Source organism: Bufo bufo, chromosome 8 (assembly GCF_905171765.1).
Source record: "Bufo bufo chromosome 8, aBufBuf1.1, whole genome shotgun sequence".
NCBI classification, from domain to species: domain Eukaryota; kingdom Metazoa; phylum Chordata; class Amphibia; order Anura; family Bufonidae; genus Bufo; species Bufo bufo.
In genome coordinates this window covers 4,348,805-4,374,575 of record NC_053396.1, presented here as the reverse complement: position 1 = coordinate 4,374,575, position 25,771 = coordinate 4,348,805, and the positions used below count along the sequence as shown (strand labels likewise).

The 25,771-nt window shown below is 49.4% G+C and overlaps 1 protein-coding gene across 15 annotated transcripts in view; it reads right to left on the bottom strand.

The window, feature by feature from the left end:
- Positions 1 to 25,771, bottom strand: part of FNBP1 (formin binding protein 1) — an 85,319-nt gene that overhangs the window by 28,438 nt on the left and 31,110 nt on the right. For all 15 annotated transcript variants that reach the window (XM_040406111.1, XM_040406107.1, XM_040406106.1 and 12 more), the window contains exons 5-6: positions 5,719 to 5,781; positions 4,161 to 4,265 (exon numbers count right to left, since the gene is read on the bottom strand). In XM_040406111.1, the coding sequence (XP_040262045.1) occupies positions 4,161 to 4,265; positions 5,719 to 5,781 (168 nt within the window). The remainder of the gene's footprint in view (positions 1 to 4,160; positions 4,266 to 5,718; positions 5,782 to 25,771) is intronic.

Genomic DNA, 25,771 nt, shown 5'->3' with positions numbered 1-25,771 from the left:
ATGACCCCCTGCGGAACGATGCAGGAGGCACAGATCAAAGCCCCCACACTCAGCGGCATTTATAGTTCTACCTCGGAGGATCATATAGCATCTGAAGGGGATGATAGGTGTGATGTTCCCCTGCAAGAACATTTCACATCTACTTCTATAGGGGGCCCTCTCTGTAACTGCCCATTAGCAGGTGACTGTCCCTTTAATGAAAGGTTCTGTATCCTCGGCTTCTTACAATTGTATCCAGTCTAAGCAATCCTCTGAATCCTGGAGTGATACATTTTACCTGCACTGATAAATTGTAACAAACTATCATCATGAGGGAATATGTATCCCCCCCCCCCCATATTCAAAGAGGACTGCCAGCACTGATAGGACTACAGATTTCAGTCCCTGAGAGTTTTCATTCACGTACAGCAAGCAGACCTCTTGAAAATAGTGAAGAATTCAAACACGGTGGCTCTAGAACTTTCCAGGACTTGCGTATAAGCGTTTGTCCCGTCAGTGCCGATGCAACTGGTGGTGACGGCTGGAGACATTTACGGGCAAGACGCGGCTGATCACATGATCTCACAAAAGCGAGCGGCTTGTGAGGAGCGGGGAAAGTGCGAGCAGTGTGGGGTCTCTGAGGGAAATCTCACCGTGCCGCCTGCCCTACTGCATAATTAATGGCCATAAATAGTTAATGAGGAGCAGGGGGCGCCTTGTGATCCTGCAATGGAGCTCTCCAGCGCAGCGGGCGGGTCACTGCGGGGGAGCTTGTAATTACCCACCGGGACGCGTCATGCCGCATCTCGCTCGCTACAGTTACATCAGAGATCCCAGGATGACCACACACCGGACGCAATGAGTCCCATCAGCCCCCAATATGGCTGCCATTACAGCTCCCACAGGTGCTTTCTAAAGCGGCGTACGATTCAGGACTGTGGATGAGCTGCCACACCAGTCATACTGGTGCAATCTATCCACCCAGTCCTCCTTGTGCTGCCTCATTCCCAGAAGCATCCATCAGGGGGCGCTGCTCACCAGACTGTCATACACTGGGCACCACAGAGATAAACCCCGCCACCCGACCCTAGGAAAGTCCCTGACTATTCCGGATCATCGGACACATCATGAGGCCGGCGGTTTCATCTCCTGCACTGCAGAGTGTAAGCTCCTGGGGTCAGCGTTATAATCTCTGGGCTGTATTCAAGCCTCCTGTATGTTGCTGCTATATATAGAGATCCCTGCCGCCCCCCGCAGCTGCTGGGAAGCCTCATGTCGCAGGAGCAGCGTCTCTGCGGAGCCTCGGATGTGGTTACCCCCACCGCCATCTCTACTGCATGTCGCACAGCGCCAGCAAGTCCAAACTGTCCCTCTCTGCTTGCTGGAAGTGAATGTTAACAACCGTCCTGACCTAGTCCACTTAATGTTACAAATGATTTTCTCTCATGCCCAGAACTCTGCACTGACACACTGTAACACAACCCTCTGCTGTTTTGGGCAGGACTAGGACAGGAAAGATTGTCTTCATTCACAGCAAGCAGGAAGCCTCAGATGATTACAATAAACTGAACAGTTTGTAATTCATTACACCGCCATCTGTGCTTGCAGTCAGTGAATGTGGAAGGTCTTGTTTACATGATGCAGCTGTACATGCTGCAGTAATGAGTGATGGCGGAGTCATGTGGCCAGTGCACAATCCGAGTGATTATCTGGCGGCGGCGGCGGGAACAATGGCGTCTTACATGCTCTTCATCAGGGTTTATGTAACTCCAGGGGGTCACATGCTGCGTCCCCAGCAGAACTGGACGCTATTCATAGACAGAGATACAGATCGGGGGAGGGGGCACCGCCAACGCCATCATTATCATAACCTCCTCGCAAACTGTACTTCTTACAGATACCAGATTACAATGCCAGGAGGCAAGATGCATCTTCACCCGACCACACGCCCGACAATAACAACATGATCTGGATGAATCGGCCATGCACACTGCAAGACGTGCAGCCTGGGCAGGATAACCTGGTCGTCTGTGCGGTGCAGCCGGTGCAGGATAACCTGTGCGTCTGTGCGGTGCAGGATAACCTGTGCGTCTGTGCGGTGCAGGATAACCTGTGCGTCTGTGCGGTGCAGGATAACCTGTGCGTCTGTGCGGTGCAGGATAACCTGTGCGTCTGTGCGGTGCAGGATAACCTGTGCGTCTGTGCGGTGCAGGATAACCTGTGCGTCTGTGCGGTGCAGGATAACCTGTGCGTCTGTGCGGTGCAGGATAACCTGTGCGTCTGTGCGGTGCAGGATAACCTGTGCGTCTGTGCGGTGCAGGATAACCTGTGCGTCTGTGCGGTGCAGGATAACCTGTGCGTCTGTGCGGTGCAGGATAACCTGTGCGTCTGTGCGGTGCAGGATAACCTGTGCGTCTGTGCGGTGCAGGATAACCTGTGCGTCTGTGCGGTGCAGGATAACCTGTGCGTCTGTGCGGTGCAGGATAACCTGTGCGTCTGTGCGGTGCAGGATAACCTGTGCGTCTGTGCGGTGCAGGATAACCTGTGCGTCTGTGCGGTGCAGGATAACCTGTGCGTCTGTGCGGTGCAGGATAACCTGTGCGTCTGTGCGGTGCAGGATAACCTGTGCGTCTGTGCGGTGCAGGATAACCTGTGCGTCTGTGCGGTGCAGGATAACCTGTGCGTCTGTGCGGTGCAGGATAACCTGTGCGTCTGTGCGGTGCAGGATAACCTGTGCGTCTGTGCGGTGCAGGATAACCTGTGCGTCTGTGCGGTGCAGGATAACCTGTGCGTCTGTGCGGTGCAGGATAACCTGTGCGTCTGTGCGGTGCAGGATAACCTGTGCGTCTGTGCGGTGCAGGATAACCTGTGCGTCTGTGCGGTGCAGGATAACCTGTGCGTCTGTGCGGTGCAGGATAACCTGTGCGTCTGTGCGGTGCAGGATAACCTGTGCGTCTGTGCGGTGCAGGATAACCTGTGCGTCTGTGCGGTGCAGGATAACCTGTGCGTCTGTGCGGTGCAGGATAACCTGTGCGTCTGTGCGGTGCAGGATAACCTGTGCGTCTGTGCGGTGCAGGATAACCTGTGCGTCTGTGCGGTGCAGGATAACCTGTGCGTCTGTGCGGTGCAGGATAACCTGTGCGTCTGTGCGGTGCAGGATAACCTGTGCGTCTGTGCGGTGCAGGATAACCTGTGCGTCTGTGCGGTGCAGGATAACCTGTGCGTCTGTGCGGTGCAGGATAACCTGTGCGTCTGTGCGGTGCAGGATAACCTGTGCGTCTGTGCGGTGCAGGATAACCTGTGCGTCTGTGCGGTGCAGGATAACCTGTGCGTCTGTGCGGTGCAGGATAACCTGTGCGTCTGTGCGGTGCAGGATAACCTGTGCGTCTGTGCGGTGCAGGATAACCTGTGCGTCTGTGCGGTGCAGGATAACCTGTGCGTCTGTGCGGTGCAGGATAACCTGTGCGTCTGTGCGGTGCAGGATAACCTGTGCGTCTGTGCGGTGCAGGATAACCTGTGTGTCTGTGCGGTGCAGGATAACCTGTGCGTCTGTGCGGTGCAGGATAACCTGTGCGTCTGTGCGGTGCAGCCTGTGCAGGATAACATGTGCGTCTGTGCGGTGCAGGATAACCTGTGCGTCTGTGCGGTGCAGGATAACCTGTGCGTCTGTGCGGTGCAGGATAACCTGTGCGTCTGTGCGGTGCAGGATAACCTGTGCGTCTGTGCGGTGCAGGATAACCTGTGCGTCTGTGCGGTGCAGGATAACCTGTGCGTCTGTGCGGTGCAGGATAACCTGTGCGTCTGTGCGGTGCAGCCTGTGCAGGATAACCTGTGCGTCTGTGCGGTGCAGCCTGTGCAGGATAACCTGTGCGTCTGTGCGGTGCAGGATAACCTGTGTGTCTGTGCGGTGCAGGATAACCTGTGTGTCTGTGCGGTGCAGGATAACCTGTGCGTCTGTGCGGTGCAGCCTGTGCAGGATAACCTGTGCGGTGCAGGATAACCTGTGTGTCTGTGCGGTGCAGCCTGTGTGTCTGTGCGGTGCAGCCTGTGTGTCTGTGCGGAGCAGCCTGTGCAATCAGTCAACACACAGGCATTTTTACATGGGACGGTTCATTCACCCCACTTGTTGCCCCGCCTGCTAGTCACATGACCCCATGCTAACAATAGGACTTTAAACTCACTTTCTCCACATCGGCCTTCGTGACATTGATGTCAGCGTCCATCCTCTCAAAGTACTGCTGCGCCCGGTCCGCCTCCTTACAGTCCCGCTCAAATCTTCTCTTACTCTAAGGGAAAAAATAAAATAAATTAGATCCTCTTCTCCTACCCTGGCGCCCCCTTGTGGCACCATCAGGCTGCCGTCATCTTTATATGTTCTTATCCAGCTCCTCAGGGGCAGGGCTTAGATAATATTGGCTCAGGCACCACCGCCCTCAAGCTCAGGGGTGGAGCATGACGCAACCACTTCCTGCCTGATACGGCAGATCTTTACAAGGAGCCATGAAGTTTCTGAAAATTTAAATTACATCCTCCCTTTATCTTTTGCTTGAAAAGTTGGGTAGATAAAAAAGAAAGCCATAAGAGTTGTCACCCAGCTTTCCCAGGCTCCTGTAAATCTGCGTAGGTATACTTTAAGACATCTTTGGGGGAGTTCCTTACATGACACATGTAAGGACATGAGGTGGGGGGTTATTAATCATTGCAGGAAATGGCTTTTAGAGGAAGTGCAGTCATCACGGCAGAATGCGGTCAGCCGAGGACTGTCACTAAGAGTCCTGGAGGTTAGGTCCGGGGGAGTTCCGCTTCTTTGTCAGGAGTTCACCTCCGTGCACGTGGTGCAATTCTAGAGAAAGTCAAACGCAACTTCACAATATGCGTTCCTAAGTAGAAACAAGCGCGGGGTATGATAGGACGTGTAGTCCAACCCCGTCCTAACTTAATTTGATAGATCTGACTTCACGTATCGCATCGCCCCCTGCGGGTTCACTGTCTGCACAATGAATGCTTTGCTGAAGTGAAGTCGCCGACGTGAAGAAACTAAAAATAGAAGAAGAAACGGAATGGTCCAGAAAGCATTGCAGCAGGGCTCGGTGCATTGTGGGATCTTGGCTATGGAATCAGGAATGTGCTGCGGGAGGAGCCGTGGCTGCAGGTCATCGGCCGCAGCTCAATGACTGGAGTCAAACATGCCGCAGATCCTGAAAGACGAGATCCAGTCCAAGCTGCGAGAAATACAACGTGTGCATCCAGTGCAGCAGATCCTCGCCCGCGTCAGTCAAACCAATCATAAATCAGGACTACACTGGCCCCCCATGTAAAGGAGTCCCAGAATCTCCGCTGCAAGTCAGAGGATGTCCACTAATGTTCTCAGAGTTTACATTTATTACCATATCAAGATCTCTGCCTGCTGCCAGTGAATGAGAACTTAAGGACTTGATATCATGCAGCAGCGCAGGTAAATCATTTCAGGCTGAACTCAGAGCAGTTTACCTGTCGACAATGGATTTACCTGTATGTCGCTGAGGGTTTGTTACAATTGTATCCAATCTGGACAAATTATGGACCTGCACGGATACATTGTAACAGAGTAGGAGATGAGGCTGATGGAGTTAGATACAGCATCACCTGTCAGAAGACCATCCTCCTCCTCATCATCATCTGACCTCTTCCTTAAACGACCTACAGTCATGTGACCCTGGTACTCAGTGGTGACCTTTGACCCAGCCCTCCCGTACTCACCGACTCCAGCTGCTTCCAGCAGGTCTCCATGTGCTGCTGAGCCTTGCGACCCTCATGGAAGTTCTGCCAGAGGAAAGAGACAAACATTACAAGGAAATACAAGAAAGTGCAAAATCTGAGACAAGGAGATGAGTCCAGAGGCTTCAAAGTGGCCATAAGCCACTCCAGAGAAAACATAACTGACACAATGCAACAGAACATCAGCTCTGTGACAGCTGTGCCTCAGCCACATCGATGTGCAAAGTTATAGACAGTATACATACTGTAGTTATACAAAGCTAAGTAACTGTGTACATACATTACTTGTCCTGTACTGATCCTGAGTTACATCCTGTATTATACTCCAGAGCTGCACTCACTATTCTGCTGGTGCAGTCACTGTGTACATACATTACTTATCCTGTACTGATCCGGAGTTACATCCTGTATTATACTCCAGAGCTGCACTCACTATTCTGCTGGTGCAGTCACTGTGTACATACATTACTTATCCTGTACTGATCCTGAGTTATATCCTGTATTATACTCCAGAGCTGCACTCACTATTCTGCTGGTGCAGTCACTGTGTACATACATTACTTATCCTGTACTGATCCTGAGTTACATCCTGTATTATACTCCAGAGCTGCACTCACTATTCTGCTGGTGCAGTCACTGTGTACATACATTACTTATCCTGTACTGATCCTGAGTTACATCCTGTATTATACTCCAGAGCTGCACTCACTATTCTGCTGGTGCAGTCACTGTGTACATACATTACTTATCCTGTACTGATCCTGAGTTATATCCTGTATTATACTCCAGAGCTGCACTCACTATTCTGCTGGTGCAGTCACTGTGTACATACATTACTTATCCTGTACTGATCCTGAGTTACATCCTGTATTATACTCCTGAGCTGCACTCACCATTCTGCTGGTGCAGTCACTGTGTACATACATTACTTATCCTGTACTGATCCTGAGTTACATCCTGTATTATACTCCTGAGCTGCACTCACCATTCTGCTGGTGCAGTCACTGTGTACATACAATACTTATCCTGTACTGATCCCGGGCTACATCCTGTATTATACTCCAGAGCTGCACTCACTATTCTGCTGGTGGAGTCACTGTGTACATATATTACTTATCCTGTACTGATCCTGAGTTACATCCTGTATTATACTCCAGAGCTGCACTCACTATTCTGCTGGTGCAGTCACTGTGTACATACATTACTTATCCTGTACTGATCCTGAGTTACATCCTGTATTATACTCCAGAGCTGCACTCACTATTCTGCTGTGGAGAATACTGAATACAGATGTCTTTCAAAAATAAAGTTGTGTGACAAACCCTTGTGGACTCTGTAATATTGCTTGTCACCCATCTTTCCATACACAACAAAGAAATGACATCAGTACATGTACATTTAGACGACACTGCAGCTACAAAATATCTCCAGTCCATTTGCTGCACAGTTAGGGGATTCTATTGCCCCCTGTTATCAGTCATTTCAGGGGAGAGGATGACTGTAGGACAGGAGAATACAGTCTATTGCCCCCTGTTATCAGCCATTTCAGGGGAGAGGATGACTGTAGGACAGGAGAATACAGTCTATTGCTCCCTGTTATCAGCCATTTCAGAGGAGAGGATGACTGTAGGACAGGAGAATACAGTCTATTGCCCCCTGTTATCAGCCATTACAGGGGAGAGGATGACTGTAGGACAGGAGAATACAGTCTATTGCCCCCTGTTATCAGACATTTCAGGGGAGAGGATGACTGTAGGACAGGAGAATACAATCTATTACCCCCTGTTATCAGCCATTTCAGGGGAGAGGATGACTGTAGGACAGGATAATACAATCTATTGCTCTCTGTTATCAGCCATTTCAGGGGAGAGGATGACTGTAGGACAGGAGAATACAGTCTATTGCCCCCTGTTATCAGCCATTTCAGGGGAGAGGATGACTGTAGGACAGGAGAATACAGTCTATTGCCCCCTGTTATCAGCCATTTCAGGGGAGAGGATGACTGTAGGACAGGAGAATACAATCTATTGCCCCTGTTATTAGCCATTTCAGGGGAGAGGATGACTGTAGGACAGGAGAATACAGTCTATTGCCCCCTGTTATCAGCCATTTCAGAGGAGAGGATGACTGTAGGACAGGAGAATACAGTCTATTGCTCCCTGTTATCAGCCATTTCAGGGGGGGAGAGGATGACTGTAGGACAGGAGAATACAGTCTATTGCCCCCTGTTATCAGCCATTTCAGGGGAGAGGATGACTGTAGGACAGGAGAATACAGTCTATTGCCCCCTGTTATCAGACATTTCAGAGGAGAGGATGACTGTAGGACAGGAGAATACAGTCTATTGCCCCCTGTTATCAGCCATTTCAGGGGAGAGGATGACTGTAGGACAGGAGAATACAGTCTATTACCCCCTGTTATCAGCCATTTCAGGGGAGAGGATGACTGTAGGACAGGATAATACAATCTATTGCTCTCTGTTATCAGCCATTTCAGGGGAGAGGATGACTGTAGGACAGGAGAATACAGTCTATTGCCCCCTGTTATCAGCCATTTCAGGGGAGAGGATGACTGTAGGACAGGAGAATACAGTCTATTGCCCCCTGTTATCAGCCATTTCAGGGGAGAGGATGACTGTAGGACAGGAGAATACAATCTATTGCCCCTGTTATTAGCCATTTCAGGGGAGAGGATGACTGTAGGACAGGAGAATACAGTCTATTGCCCCCTGTTATCAGCCATTTCAGAGGAGAGGATGACTGTAGGACAGGAGAATACAGTCTATTGCTCCCTGTTATCAGCCATTTCAGGGGGGGAGAGGATGACTGTAGGACAGGAGAATACAGTCTATTGCCCCCTGTTATCAGCCATTTCAGGGGAGAGGATGACTGTAGGACAGGAGAATACAGTCTATTGCCCCCTGTTATCAGACATTTCAGAGGAGAGGATGACTGTAGGACAGGAGAATACAGTCTATTGCCCCCTGTTATCAGCCATTTCAGGGGAGAGGATGACTGTAGGACAGGAGAATACAGTCTATTACCCCCTGTTATCAGCCATTTCAGGGGAGAGGATGACTGTAGGACAGGATAATACAATCTATTGCTCTCTGTTATCAGCCATTTCAGGGGAGAGGATGACTGTAGGACAGGAGAATACAGTCTATTGCCCCCTGTTATCAGCCATTTCAGGGGAGAGGATGACTGTAGGACAGGAGAATACAGTCTATTGCCCCCTGTTATCAGCCATTTCAGGGGAGAGGATGACTGTAGGACAGGAGAATACAATCTATTGCCCCTGTTATTAGCCATTTCAGGGGAGAGGATGACTGTAGGACAGGAGAATACAGTCTATTGCCCCCTGTTATCAGCCATTTCAGAGGAGAGGATGACTGTAGGACAGGAGAATACAGTCTATTGCTCCCTGTTATCAGCCATTTCAGGGGGGGAGAGGATGACTGTAGGACAGGAGAATACAGTCTATTGCCCCCTGTTATCAGCCATTTCAGGGGAGAGGATGACTGTAGGACAGGAGAATACAGTCTATTGCCCCCTGTTATCAGCCATTTCAGGGGAGAGGATGACTGTAGGACAGGAGAATACAGTCTATTGCTCCCTGTTATCAGCCATTTCAGGGGAGAGGATGACTGTAGGACAGGAGAATACAGTCTATTGCCCCCTGTTATCAGACATTTCAGAGGAGAGGATGACTGTAGGACAGGAGAATACAGTCTATTGCCCCCTGTTATCAGCCATTTCAGGGGAGAGGATGACTGTAGGACAGGAGAATACAGTCTATTGCCCCTGTTATCAGCCATGTCAGGGGAGAGGATGACTGTAGGACAGGAGAATATAGTCTATTGCTCCCTGTTATCAGCCATTTCAGGGGAGAGGATGACTGTAGGACAGGAGAATACAGTCTATTGCTCCCTGTTATCAGACATTTCAGGGGAGAGGATGACTGTAGGACAGGAGAATACAGTCTATTGCTCCCTGTTATCAGCCATTGTAGACTACAGGATCTGGGAGTACAATCTGGTAATGGTCCTAGAGGTGACCGGTTAGAACGCTGCTGCAGGGTTTAGGTGGTCAGCCCTTTAACCAGGTGTAGATGTGATGATCCTGTATACAGGGTATGTGGGAGCCAGCAGTCCGATCCCCGCACCTCCCATATAATCAGGACTGTCCCTGAGGGAATCCTCGGCTGCAGCAGAACTGGCTCCATAAAAGGCGCTGCAGCTCGTTACTGGCAGCGGGACAGCTCCACACTCAGCCGGACGGACTAGTGGATTGGGGGGGGGGGGGGGGGGGGGGGGGGTAGTAGCACGTGCTTGCACTGCCTGGAGGGGGAGGGGGTGTAACACATCAGGGCAGTCACCAACATCAGTCAGCAGGGAGGCTGAAGGCTAGAAACCTTCTACTACACCTTGGCTTTCAAATCTTCACCTATTTGCTGTCAGTGAATGAAAACCCATCCTGACCTCATCCAATCAGACTCAGAATTCTGCAGTTGGAGTCCATGTCAGATTAGGGTCATATTGGAATCTGCACTGACACACTGTAACACAGGTCAAGAAGGGTTTTCAGTGTGAATTTTTATAAATCAAATTAAGTTTAACTTTCATTCCATCACCATTTTCAACAATTCTGCTTGCTGTCAGTGAATAGGAACAATCTTGCACACATTCAGTGGCTGAAAAAAAAAATAACTTCCCACAGCTGAAGGTTTCAATTGCATTCAGTCTAGACAGCCCTCTAAGCACATCAAGCAGCACAGATCTCTGTCCTGATCGTTTGTTACAATGTATCACTTTGGAGTCCACACAGCATTGTCTGAACTGAATACAATTGCTGCAAACCTATAGTACTAGATAAGGATGGGCATCAGCCTTGGGATGTTCACATTCACTGACAGCAAGCAGAGATATTGAAAATGATAATTAGAGCATTTACTTCATAGGAGAGAACACGACGTCCCTGGAGGAGTCGGGGGCTCCATAAACTGATTAGAATGGATTGCGCAGCCTGCAGTGAATGGAGCAGAGCTGGTTGTGTGGTGACCACAGAGACTATCCTCATGTAATTTACTCACTCGTCCCTGACCATAATGACAACTGAGGACCCACAGGAAAACCTCTGCACTGCTCTGAAAGTGTGGGCACTATATAATAGATGTAGAACCATCTGCACCGCAGACCCTGTGCACACAGTACATCACCCAGAGTACACCGCGCCTGTGCACACACTACATCACCCAGAATACACCGCGCCTGTGTACACACTACATCACCCAGAGTACACCGCGCCTGTGCACACACTACATCACCCAGAGTACACCGCGCCTGTGCACACACTACACCACCCAGAGTACACCGCGCCTGTGCACACACTACATCACCCAGAGTACACCGCGCCTGTGCACACACTACATCACCCAGAGTACACCGTGCCTGTGCACACACTACATCACCCAGAGTACACCATGCCTGTGCACACACTACATCACCCAGAGTACACCGCGCCTGTGCACACACTACATCACCCAGAGTACACAGAGCCTGTGCACACAGTACATCACCCAGAGTACACCGCGCCTGTGCACACACTACACCACCCAGAGTACACCGCGCCTGTGCACACACTACACCACCCAGAGTACACCGCGCCTGTGCACACACTACACCACCCAGAGTACACCGCGCCTGTGCACACACTACATCACCCAGAGTACACCGCGCCTGTGCACACACTACACCACCCAGAGTACACCGCGCCTGTGCACACACTACATCACCCAGAGTACACCGCTCCTGTGCACACACCACATCACCCAGAGTACACCGCGCCTGTGCACACACTACATCACCCAGAGTACACCGCGCCTGTGCACACACTACATCACCCAGAGTACACCGCGCCTGTGCACACACTACATCACCCAGAGTACACCGCGCCTGTGCACACACTACATCACCCAGAGTACACCGCGCCTGTGCACACACTACATCACCCAGAGTACACCGCGCCTGTGCACACACTACATCACCCAGAGTACACCATGCCTGTGCACACACTACATCAGCCAGAGTACACAATGCCTGTGCACACACTACATCAGCCAGAGTACACCATGCCTGTGCACACACTACATCACCCACACTACACCGCGCCTGTGCACACACTATACCACCCAGAGTACACCGCGCCTGTGCACACACTACACCACCCAGAGTACACAGCTCCTGCGCACACACTACACCACCCAGCGTACACAGCGCCTGTGCACACACTACACCACCCAGAGTACACCGCTCCTGTGCACACACTACATCACCCAGAGTACAAGACAGAGCCCTGTTCAGACACTGAACCAGCAGCAGCGAGATCATGCAGCCTGAAAACCGCCCACAGAACAATGCATGTAGCTTTAGATGTGACTGGAGTATTACAAATTGTGCAGCACTAGAATTATCAGTGCAGCTCTGGATGTGAGTGGAGATCATCCTCTGCTGTGTGTACTGCTCGGGGACACCTGGCCACAGCGCTGCACGCTCTATTAGATTTAATAATCTATTTTACACCTCCAGCAATGTCACAGTGCAGGGACAGGACGCGTCTTAGTCCTGCAGGATTGACAGACCGGATCAGAACCTGATGATCTAGAATTGTGACAGTCTGTTATTACAATACAGGGGGAGGTCTGGAAAGAGACGATACAAGGATATGGAGAGCAATGGCCGCGAGGAGTCACCTGCGAGAACAATAGAAGATAATGACGACTGGGAGCAAAACGCGTCAAGTGCAACTCAAAACGGCCTGAGGATCCAGCAAGGACCATGGGGGAGGGGAAACATATCCACTGTCTCCCTGGTTCTGCTGTATCAGGCGTACACAGGTAAGTGCCATGTTACCATGTACACCAGACATCACAAAACAAGAGCAGGTAGTGCTGATAGACTATGCAGGGTATTAGGAGGCAGTGGCCAAAACAAGGGGTCAGATTAGAGGCTACAACAGTGAGAATGACTCATATGGCTGATAACAGGGAGCAATAGACTGTATTCTCCTGTCCTACAGTCATCCTCTCCCCTGAAATGGCTGATAACAGGCAGCAATAGACTGTATTCTCCTGTCCTACAGTCATCCTCCCCCCTGAAATGGCTGATAACAGGGAGCAATAGACTGTATTCTCCTGTCCTACAGTCATCCTCTCCCCTGAAATGGCTGATAACAGGGGGCAATAGACTGTATTCTCCTGTCCTACAGTCATCCTCTCCCAAGAAATGGCTGATAACAGGGGGCAATAGACTGTATTCTCCTGTCCTACAGTCATCCTCTCCCAAGAAATGGCTGATAACAAAGGACAATAGACTGTATTCTCCTGTCCTACAGTCATCCTCTCCCCTGAAATGGCTGATAACAGGGAGCAATACACTGTATTCTCCTATCCTACAGTCATCCTCTCCTCTGAAATGGCTGATAACAGGGAGCAATAGACTGTATTCTCCTGTCCTACAGTCATCCTCTCCCCTGAAATGGCTGATAACAGGGAGCAATAGACTGTATTCTCCTGTCCTACAGTCATCCTCTACCCTGAAATGGCTGATAACAGGGGGCAATAGACTGTATTCTCCTGTCCTACAGTCATCCTCTCCCCTGAAATGGCTGATAACAGGGGGTAATAGACTGTATTCTCCTGTCCTACAGTCATCCTCTCCCCTGAAATGGCTGATAACAGGGAGCAATAGACTGTATTCTCCTGTCCTACAGTCATCCTCTCCCCTGACATGGCTGATAACAGGGAGCAATAGACTGTATTCTCCTGTCCTACAGTCATCCTCTCCCCTGAAATGGCTGATAACAGAGAGCAATAGACTGTATTCTCCTGTCCTACAGTCATCCTCTCCCCTGAAATGGCTGATAACAGGGGGCAATAGACTGTATTCTCCTGTCCTACAGTCATCCTCTCCCCTGAAATGGCTGATAACAGGGAGCAATAGACTGTATTCTCCTGTCCTACAGTCATCCTCTCCCCTGACATGGCTGATAACAGGGAGCAATAGACTGTATTCTCCTGTCCTACAGTCATCCTTTCCCCTGAAATGGCTGATAACAGGGAGCAATAGACTGTATTTTCCTGTCCTACAGTCATCCTCTCCCCTGAAATGGCTGATAACAGGGGCAATAGACTGTATTCTCCTGTCCTACAGTCATCCTCTCCCCTGAAATGGCTGATAACAGGGGGCAATAGACTGTATTCTCCTGTCCTACAGTCATCCTCTCCCCTGAAATGGCTGATAACAGGGGGCAATAGACTGTATTCTCCTGTCCTACAGTCATCCTCTCCCCTGAAATGGCTGATAACAGGGGGCAATAGACTGTATTCTCCTGTCCTACAGTCATCCTCTCCCCTGAAATGGCTGATAACAGGGGGCAATAGACTGTATTCTCCTGTCCTACAGTCATCCTCTCCCCTGAAATGGCTGATAACAGGGGGCAATAGACTGTATTCTCCTATCCTACAGTCATCCTCTCCCCTGAAATGGCTGATAACAGGGGGCAATAGATTGTATTCTCCTGTCCTACAGTCATCCTCTCCCCTGAAATGGCTGATAACAGGGAGCAATAGACTGTATTCTCCTGTCCTACAGTCATCCTCTCCTCTGAAATGTCTGATAACAGGGGGCAATAGACTGTATTCTCCTGTCCTACAGTCATCCTCTCTCCTGAAATGGCCGATAACAGGGAGCAATAGACTGTATTCTCCTGTCCTACAGTCATCCTCCCCCCTGAAATGGCTGATAACAGGAGGCAATAGACTGTAATCTCATGTCCTACAGTCATCCTCTCCCCCCCTGAAATGGCTGATAACAGGGGGCAATAGACTGTATTCTCCTGTCCTACAGTCATCCTCTCCCCTGAAATGGCCGATAACAGGGAGCAATAGATTGTATTCTCCTGTCCTACAGTCATCCTCTCCCCTGAAATGGCTGATAACAGGGGGCAATAGACTGTATTCTCCTGTCCTACAGTCATCCTCTCCTCTGAAATGGCTGATAACAGGGAGCAATAGACTGTATTCTCCTGTCCTACAGTCATCCTCTCCCCTGAAATGGCTGATAACAGGGAGCAATAGACTGTATTCTCCTGTCCTACAGTCATCCTCTACCCTGAAATGGCTGATAACAGGGGGCAATAGACTGTATTCTCCTGTCCTACAGTCATCCTCTCCCCTGAAATGGCTGATAACAGGGGGCAATAGACTGTATTCTCCTGTCCTACAGTCATCCTCTCCCCTGAAATGGCTGATAACAGGGAGCAATAGACTGTATTCTCCTGTCCTACAGTCATCCTCTCCCCTGACATGGCTGATAACAGGGAGCAATAGACTGTATTCTCCTGTCCTACAGTCATCCTTTCCCCTGAAATGGCTGATAACAGGGAGCAATAGACTGTATTCTCCTGTCCTACAGTCATCCTCTCCCCTGAAATGGCTGATAACAGAGAGCAATAGACTGTATTCTCCTGTCCTACAGTCATCCTCTCCCCTGAAATGGCTGATAACAGGGGGCAATAGACTGTATTCTCCTGTCCTACAGTCATCCTCTCCCCTGAAATGGCTGATAACAGGGAGCAATAGACTGTATTCTCCTGTCCTACAGTCATCCTCTCCCCTGAAATGGCTGATAACAGGGGGCAATAGATTGTATTCTCCTGTCCTACAGTCATCCTCTCGCCTGAAATGGCTGATAACAGGGGGCAATAGACTGTATTCTCCTGTCCTACAGTCATCCTCTCCCCTGAAATGGCTGATAACAGGTAGCAATAGACTGTATTCTCCCGTCCTACAGTCATCCTCTCCCCTGAAATGGCTGATAACAGGGGGCAATAGACTGTATTCTCCTGTCCTACAGTCATCCTCTCCCCTGAAATGGCTGATAACAGGGGGCAATAGACAGTATTCTCCTGTCCTACAGTCATCATCTCGCCTGAAATGGCTGATAACAGGGGGCAATAGACTGTATTCTCCTGTCCTACAGTCATCCTCCCCCCTGAAATGGCTGATAACAGGGGGCAATAGACTGTATTCTCCTGTCCTACAGTCATCCTCTCCCCTGAAATGGCTGATAACAGAGGGCAATAGACTGTATTCTCCTGTCCTACAGTCATCCTCTCCCCTGAAATGGCTGATAACAGGGGGCAATAGACTGTATTCTCCTGTCCTACAGTCATCCTCTCCCCTGAAATGGCTGATAACAGGGAGCAATAGACTGTATTCTCCTGTCCTACAGTCATCATCTCCCCTGAAATGGCTGATAACAGGGAGCAATAGACTGTATTCTCCTGTCCTACAGTCATCCTCTCCCCTGAAATGGCTGATAACAGGGGGTAATAGATTGTATTCTCCTGTCCTACAGTCATCCTCTCCCCTGAAATGTCTGATAACAGGGAGCAATAGACTGTATTCTCCTGTCCTACAGTCATCCTCTCCCCTGAAATGGCTGATAACAGGGAGCAATAGACTGTATTCTCCTGTCCTACAGTCATTCTCTCCCCTGAAATGGCTGATAACAGGGAGCAATAGACTGTATTCTCCTGTCCTACAGTCATCCTCTCCCCTGAAATGGCTGATAACAGGGAGCAATAGACTGTATTCTCCTGTCCTACAGTCATCCTCTCCCCTGAAATGGCTGATAACAGGGGGCAATAGACTGTATTCTCCTGTCCTACAGTCATCCTCTCCCCTGAAATGGCTGATAACAGGGAGCAATAGACTGTATTCTCCTGTCCTACAGTCATCCTCTCCCCTGAAATGGCTGATAACAGGGGGCAATAGACTGTATTCTCCTGTCCTACAGTCATCATCTCCCCTGAAATGGCTGATAACAGGGGGCAATAGACTGTATTCTCCTGTCCTACAGTCATCCTCTCCCCTGAAATGGCTGATAACAGGGAGCAATAGACTGTATTCTCCTGTCCTACAGTCATCCTCTCCCCTGAAATGGCTGATAACAGGGGGCAATAGATTGTATTCTCCTGTCCTACAGTCATCCTCTCCCATGAAATGGCTGATAACAGGGGGCAATAGACTGTATTCTCCTGTCCTACAGTCATCCTCTCCCCTGAAATGGCTGATAACAGGGAGCAATGACTAAATGCACAGGGCCCAGTTGTGATTGGATATAGCACGACTCCCCCATTACGGATGATAACCCTCATCATTCTTCAAGAAGTCACTGAACACTCTAGTAAAGCTTGTCACTGCTCTTCTTGGTCTATAATTACTCAGCGTGGCCCTCACTTCTATTTCAGACACGGGGCCCGGGCTCTGTTTCCAGCCACCGTATCAGGTTACGGTGACCCTTCTGCCCATCATCACTTCCCACGGACACTCCGAGCCAATGCCAGCTACGCTTCTAATCACACCGGGCCAGAAATAACAGCGCTGAAGTTTACACGTCTGCCCACCATCCTATCTAGATGTGTTCATTCAGGGCCTCGTGGTTGATGAATAGAATGTCAGAATGACAGTGTAGACTGTCCTCTATCAGCCAGTATTGTGGGGGCTGACAGGACTGTTACACGGAGGAGCCAGAAGGATATTGGAACGGAGACGAAGTGAAGGATTTGCAGAGACCTTGGCGCAATATGGAGTCTGATTTTTAAGTGTAGACGGGCACACTTCATTTGGAGGAATCCAGAGAGACCTTATCCATGTCACTCAAATCTTTCATTTATGAATTAATCATATATATAATATAAGACATAAAGAATAAAAAATAAATAAAATATATATATATATATATATATATATATACACATACACACACACACACACACACACACACACACACACACACACACACACACGCAGTGGGATGCGAAAGTTTGGGCCACCTTGTTAATCGTCATGATTTTCCTGTATAAATCGTTGGTTGTTACGATAAATCTATCATACAGGAGACACACACAGTGATATCTGAGGAGTGAGATGAAGTTTATTGGATTTACAGAAAGTGCTATAACTGTTTATACACAATTCGGCAGGTGCAGACATTTGTTGTCATTTTATTGATTCCAAAACCTTTAGAAGTAATTATTGGAACTGAGATTGGCTTGGTAAGCTCAGTGACCCCTGACCTACATACACAGGTGAATCTAATTAGGAGAAAGAGTATTTAAGGGGGTCAATTGTAAGTTCCCTCCTCTGAAGAGTAGCAACACGGGGGTCTCAAAACAACTCTCAAATGACCTGAAGACACAGATTGCTCACCATCATGGTTTAGGGGAAGGATACAGAAAGCTGTCTCAGAGATTTCACTGTCTGTCTCCACAGTTAGGAACATATTGAGGAGATGGAAGACCACAGGCTCAGTTCAAGTTAAGGCTCGAAGTGGCCGACCAAGAAAAATCTCGGATAGACCGAAGCGACGAATGGTGAGAAGAGTCAGAGTCAACCCACAGACCAGCACCAAAGACCTACAACATCATCTTGCTGCAGATGAAGTCACTGTGCATCGTTCAACCATTCGGCGCACGTTACACCAGGAGATGCTGGATGCGAGAGCGATGCAGAGGAAGCCTTTTCTCCGCCTGAGGTCGGCTAAAGCACATAGGACAAGCCAGCTTCATTCTGGAATAAGGTGCTGTGGACTGATGAAACTAAAATGGAGTTATTCGGCCATAACAAGGGGCGTTATGCATGGAGGAAAAAGAACACGGCATTCCAAGAAAAACACCTGCTACCTACAGTACAATATGGTGGTGGTTCCATCATGCTGTGGGGCTGTGGGGCCAGTGCAGGGACTGTTGAGGGACGCATGGATTCCACTCAGTATCAGCAGATTCTGGAGACCAATGTCCAGGAATCAGTGACAAAGCTGAAGCTGCGCCGGGGCTGGATCTTTCTACAAGACAACGACCCTAAACACTGCTCAACATCCACTAAGGCATTTATGCCGAGGAACAAGTACAACGTTCTGGAATGGCCATCTCAGTCCCCAGACCTGAATATAAAGAGAGCCGTCCATGCTCGGAAGCCATCAAACCTGAATGAACTGAAGATGTTTTGTAAAGAGGAAAGGTCCAAAATACCTTCAACCAGAATCCAGACTCTCATTGGAACCTACAGGAGGCGTTTAGAGGCTGTCATTTCTGCAAAAGGAGGATCTACTAAATATTGATTTCATTTCTTTTTTGTGGTGCCCAAATTTCTGCACCTGCCTAATTCTGTATAAACAATTATAGCACTTTCTGTAAATCCAATAAACTTCATTTCACTTCTCAAATATCACTGTGTGTGTCTCCTAGACCTATATGATATATTTTACAAAGAAAAAATGTGGGGGGTTCAGTCAGCACAACCCTGTATGCAGGTGCACATCGCTATGGCGAAATACACATACAAACGCAAAAACACAAATGCAATAGCACTCTGCCCTGCCTCCATGCTGGATGAGGCATTGGTGTACACGTTGGCCAAAACGTAATAAGCCACTCACCACGTCAAGGTCGCCTCTATGGAGTGGTCCCTAACACTAGTACCTACCTGTTATGGGCCATGACAGCCACACAAAGTCCAGGGAGCGCAGGTACAGCATGCACGCCAGGCACACTCTGCTTTTAACCCCGTCCGGTGCCGTGACAGCTTTCATCGGATCCAGGGATGCAAGTACCAAAATGCATGCTGAGCCCACCATATACTTCTCCTGGAGCCAAATGGCTACTGATAGGCCCTGTAGAAGTAGACTCAGTTCTATACTGACTTTAAAACCAGCCTCCAGGGCAGACTAACTGGTCAGGTGTGCATGACTGCATGGAGATCGCCACGCCTCCGATATATACTACAAAGAAAAAATGTGGGGGTTCAGTCAGCACAACCCGTATGTAGGAGCACATCGCTATGGCGAAATACACATGGCTATCATGGCCCATAACAGGTAGGTACTAGTGTTAGGGACCACTCATAGAGGCGACCTTGACGTGGGGAGTGGCTTATTACGCTTTGGCCAAAATGTACACCAATGCCTCATCCAGCATGGAGGCAGGGCAGAGTGCTGGTTGCAGAGTGCTATTGCATTTGTGTTTTTGCGTTTATATGATATATTTACCTGACATTTTTTATTGTAACAACCAACGATTTATACAGGAAAATCATGACGATTAACAAGGTTGCCCAAACATTCGCATACCATTGTGTGTGTATATATATATATATATATATATATATATATATATATATATATATATATATATATATATCACACATACACACACAAAAAATATAGACTGATAATATATAAAGAACAAGTTATTGTGTAAATTATATGAATTGCAATTACACAGAGCGAGGCTACTGATTTCTCTTCTTCCCTCTGGATGTCAGATTGTTGAAGGGAAAAACTGAAGGACATCAGTAGAAGCGACCTCCGGGATTTGTCTTCTTGTGATGGGCGGATTTTTCATCAGTTGTTACCCGTATACATTCATGTATCACCCCAGTGTCTGTATATACTGCTCCGATGTATCCGTTCCTGATTAAGCAGTTCTCATAGTTGGTTTGTAACCTATTGAGGAATATAATACATTGAGATGGTATATTATAATATTACAATACAGCTCCCCATCTCTATACATCTCTACACACAAAATGATAAGAAAGATAGGGGACCTGTATTGTAATATTATAATATACCATCTCTATGTATTATATTCCTCAATAGTTTCCTTTATAAATAGGAACCATTATAGAAAAGGAAGACCTGCATTATGAGAGATAGGAATACAATGCTATTATATTACACATCCTCTGCCTCCATTAGATACATTGTTGAATTTCATATTTACAGTATATAGTACTTACTGTATCCAGTTTTATTTTTTACTATTGTTTTCACTTGTTCTTTTATTATACTTATATTTTTATTATATTCCATTATCATTATATCTTCTATATACATTTTGTCTATAATGGAATTTTTTTTTCTATAATGTAATATATTAGAAAGAATAAATAAGGTATTTTTTCTATTAAAAAAAAACACATAGCTGGAGAAAAAACGCATCGCGATTTTTGGAAGTAAAATTGAATAAAGACCATGAAGATAAACCCTTGAGGCCGGTAACAGGACTGGAGAAAGACTATTCTTTGAAATCTCCTAAACACAGGGATATCATATCACACATGACAAAGTGGAAATCCAGTGAGGGTTTTGGTGGGAACTAGAAGAGTGGGTATAAAAGTGGGAAGGGCCCCAATGTATTCGTGGCCCCTGAGGAAGGAGTCTATAGAAAAGATACACGGAACCCAGAACCCACTGGATCCAAGGACAAAACTAGATCCGGCTAATATGAGAGAACTATCCTGGGAACCCAGTATATCCCAATACACATGCCGCTCGAGATTCCACTAACACGTGGAGCGCTGATTCTCGCCGCGGCTTATGAAAAGGCTGTTTGTTCACGGCAGCTGCCACTTCTGAGGGGATCGTCATTTCACCGCCAATCACCTTACCACCGTGCCACATGAAACACAGAGGTCCGGCGGCTTCCACACATCGGTGAACGACGGCCGCCACCTCTGAGGGGATTGCCACTGCACCGCCGCACCCCTGCGTTGCGTATATCTGAAGGTAACGCTACCTGTTTGAGCACCTCCATACTGCCTACCATCATATGGAGGATTGAAAAACTGACAGCCCACTGATCGGCTAAAGGCTCATGCACACGACCGTTGTTGTTTCGCGGTCCGTTTTTCACAGATCCGTTGTTCTGTAACCGAGTTTTTTTCTCTCTCCGATGATTAAAGTCCTCTTCCGTTCCGTTATTGCACAAAACATATCCGAATGGTTTCCGTATTTGATCTGTTTTTTGCGGATCGGAAACAGTAACATCACCAAACACATGAGCAATATGGGCTGGGCATAGCATTTCTACAGTATGGATCCGCAAAATACGGATGTGTTCCGTGTGCGTTCCGTATTTTTTGCGGACACATTGACTTGAATGGGGCCTCGGACTGTGATTTGCGGACAATAATGGGACATGCACTACTTTGTTGCGGAACGGCCATGCGGACAAACGGAAACTGAATGCACACGGAGTAACTTCCGTATTTTCTACAGCCCCATTGAAGTCAATGGTTCTGCATACGGTCTGCAGAAAAAAAACCGGAACGGAAGCGGAAAGAAAATACGTTTGTGTGCATGAGGCCTAACAGTGAGTGTCAATATCGCAATATGATATTATAAACAGGTCGACACAAAGTGTTACAAACCAACTATGAGAACGGATACATCGGAGCAGTATATAAAGACACTGGGCTGATACATGAATGTATACGGGTAACAACTGGTGAACAATCCGCCCATCACAAGAAGACAAATCCCGGAGGTCGCTTCTACTGATGTCCTTCAGTTATTCCCTTCAACAACTTGACATCCAGAGGGAAGAAGAGAAATCAGTAGCCTCGCTCTGTGTAATTGCAATTCATATAATTTACACAATAACTTGTTCTTTATATATTATCTGTGTATTTTTGTATATTTTTCTTTTCTTTTTTATATATTTTATATACATGACAGATTTGAGTGACATGGATAAGGCGTCTCTGGATCCCGCCCGTCTACAGCGATATTATTCTAGGACCGGGGTGATTCGCGGTCAGAGCACCGTGTACATAGCGGAGAAGGCAGGTGAAATATCATGGTGTATGGAGTCGGAGCTCTGAAATCTCAGAGGCGGAGTTGCTCTTTAAGCGTGTGCATCTTTCATCTCTCACGATCCATTTCCTGTAGCTGCTCGTTACAGCCACTTCCTATAGAGCACTTCCTATGGCGGGCGGACATGGACACCAAGCGCCCCCGCTGTACCCGCCACTATTACCGTTCTATTGGAGAACTGCACGGATAACAATTCCATAACATAAAGTCCCCACTGCAGGGATGAGAAGTGACAACCGTCGGCAGTCAGGTCTGTCTGCGGTTGTCACTTCTCGCCCCTCCCCCGGTATAACAGGAGATGCTGGAGGTAAATATTAGCTCAACAATGGTCTCTATTTACCGAGCATTATGAGAGCGGGACAATCGCTGTAATAACATCGGGAAGGTGGGACTATCACACCCAGCATTCCTCAGAACCGCCCAGCACAATGGATCGCAGGGCAAGTCCGCAGAGAACACAGAGGTCAATGCGCGGACTCTTATGGTTGGATCAGGGGAGTTCGGAAACCCACCGTCCACTGAGGCCGACAACCGTTTAAAGGGCCAGTGTACCCAAAATAGTCCTCTGCTGCTCCCATTACAAGAGGAATTAAGATTCTGTATTTGACTTTGTTTGAATCTCTGCTTGCAATCAGCGAATGGAATCATTCATTGTGGCAGAAAACCTGTACAGGCGTAATAAAGGGTACTCACATCTGAGGTGTTGTTACAATTGTATCCAGTCTATAAAATTCTCTGCCAGATAAACACATCAGCAGCACAAATCTCTCTCCAGTGGTTTGTTACAATGTATCAGTCTGGAGTCCAGGTTGTTTATCTCACAGAGGATACAATTGTAGCAACCCCTCAGCTGTGTGAGCAGGGCAAGGCCAGAATAAGCCTTTGAACGTAAAGAAAACTCACAGCAAGCACAGATGTTGAAAATGCCATGACGACGCTCAGCAGTGGATCTACTGTATCCTGCAGAGACATTAGCTGGCGATTAAGGGGGATTTCTGAGGGCTATGTACGCAGTGTTCCTATAGGGGGCGCTATATGGACAGGTACAGCAGGATACAGGAAGATATAATGTATCAGTGTATAGATATACTGTACAATGTATCAGTATGTTCAGCTCTTCCTCTGCTGTTACTGGCTGCAGTAAATTCATGGAATGCCCCTTTAAAATGATCTTTTTCGTCTCAGTCTGAAGTGACAACCTCAGACATAGAGGGGGGCCGGGCTGTGACAACCTCAGATATAGAGGGGGGCCGGGCTGTGACAACCTCAGACATAGAGAGGGGCCGGGCTCTGACAACCTCAGACATAGAGGGGGGCCGGGCTCTGACAACCTCCGACATAGAGGGGGGCCGGGCTCTGACAACCTCCGACATAGAGGGGGGCCGGGCTCTGACAACCTCCGACATAGAGGGGGGCCGGGCTCTGACAACCTCCGACATAGAGGGGGGCCGGGCTCTGACAACCTCCGACATAGAGGGGGGCCGGGCTCTGACAACCTCCGACATAGAGGGGGGCCGGGCTCTGACAACCTCCGACATAGAGGGGGGCCGGGCTCTGACAACCTCCGACATAGAGGGGGGCCGGGCTCTGACAACCTCCGACATAGAGGGGGGCCGGGCTCTGACAACCTCCGACATAGAGGGGGGCCGGGCTCTGACAACCTCCGACATAGAGGGGGGCCGGGCTCTGACAACCTCCGACATAGAGGGGGGCCGGGCTCTGACAACCTCCGACATAGAGGGGGGGCCGGGCTCTGACAACCTCCGACATAGAGGGGGGCCGGGCTCTGACAACCTCCGACATAGAGGGGGGCCGGGCTCTGACAACCTCCGACATAGAGGGGGGCCGGGCTCTGACAACCTCCGACATAGAGGGGGGCCGGGCTCTGACAACCTCCGACATAGAGGGGGGCCGGGCTCTGACAACCTCCGACATAGAGGGGGGCCGGGCTCTGACAACCTCCGACATAGAGGGGGGCCGGGCTCTGACAACCTCCGACATAGAGGGGGGCCGTGCTGTGACAACCTCAGACAGAGGGGGGCCGGGCTGTGACAACCTCAGACAGAGGGGCCGGGCTGTGACAACCTCAGACATAGAGGGGCCGGGCTGTGACAACCTCAGACATAGAGGGGCCGGGCTGTGACAACCTCAGACAGAGGAGGCCGGGCTGTGACAACCTCAGACATAGAGGGGCCGGGCTGTGACAACCTCAGACATAGAGGGGCCGGGCTGTGACAACCTCAGACAGAGGAGGCCGGGCTGTGACAACCTCAGACATAGAGGGGCCGGGCTGTGACAACCTCAGACATAGAGGGGCCGGGCTGTGACAACCTCAGACATAGAGGGGCCGGGCTGTGACAACCTCAGACAAAGGGGGCCGGGCTGTGACAACCTCAGACAAAGGGGCCGGGCTGTGACAACCTCAGACAAAGGGGCCAGGCTGTGACAACCTCAGACATAGAGGGGGGGCCAGGCTGTGACAACCTCAGACATAGAGGGGGGGCCGGGCTGTGACAACCTCAGACATAGAGGGGGGGCCGGGCTGTGACAACCTCAGACAGAGGGGCCGGGCTGTGACAACCTCAGACAGAGGGGCCGGGCTGTGACAACCTCAGACATAGAGGGGCCGGGCTGTGACAACCTCAGACATAGAGGGGCCGGGCTGTGACAACCTCAGACAAAGGGGGCCGGGCTGTGACAACCTCAGACATAGAGGGGCCGGGCTGTGACAACCTCAGACATAGAGGGGCCGGGCTGTGACAACCTCAGACAGAGGAGGCCGGGCTGTGACAACCTCAGACATAGAGGGGCCGGGCTGTGACAACCTCAGACATAGAGGGGCCGGGCTGTGACAACCTCAGACAGAGGAGGCCGGGCTGTGACAACCTCAGACATAGAGGGGCCGGGCTGTGACAACCTCAGACATAGAGGGGCCGGGCTGTGACAACCTCAGACATAGAGGGGCCGGGCTGTGACAACCTCAGACAAAGGGGGCCGGGCTGTGACAACCTCAGACAAAGGGGCCGGGCTGTGACAACCTCAGACAAAGGGGCCAGGCTGTGACAACCTCAGACATAGAGGGGGGGCCAGGCTGTGACAACCTCAGACATAGAGGGGGGGCCGGGCTGTGACAACCTCAGACATAGAGGGGGGGCCGGGCTGTGACAACCTCAGACAGAGGGGCCGGGCTGTGACAACCTCAGACAGAGGGGCCGGGCTGTGACAACCTCAGACAGAGGGGCCGGGCTGTGACAACCTCAGACAGAGGGGCCGGGCTGTGACAACCTCAGACATAGAGGGGGGCCGGGCTGTGAC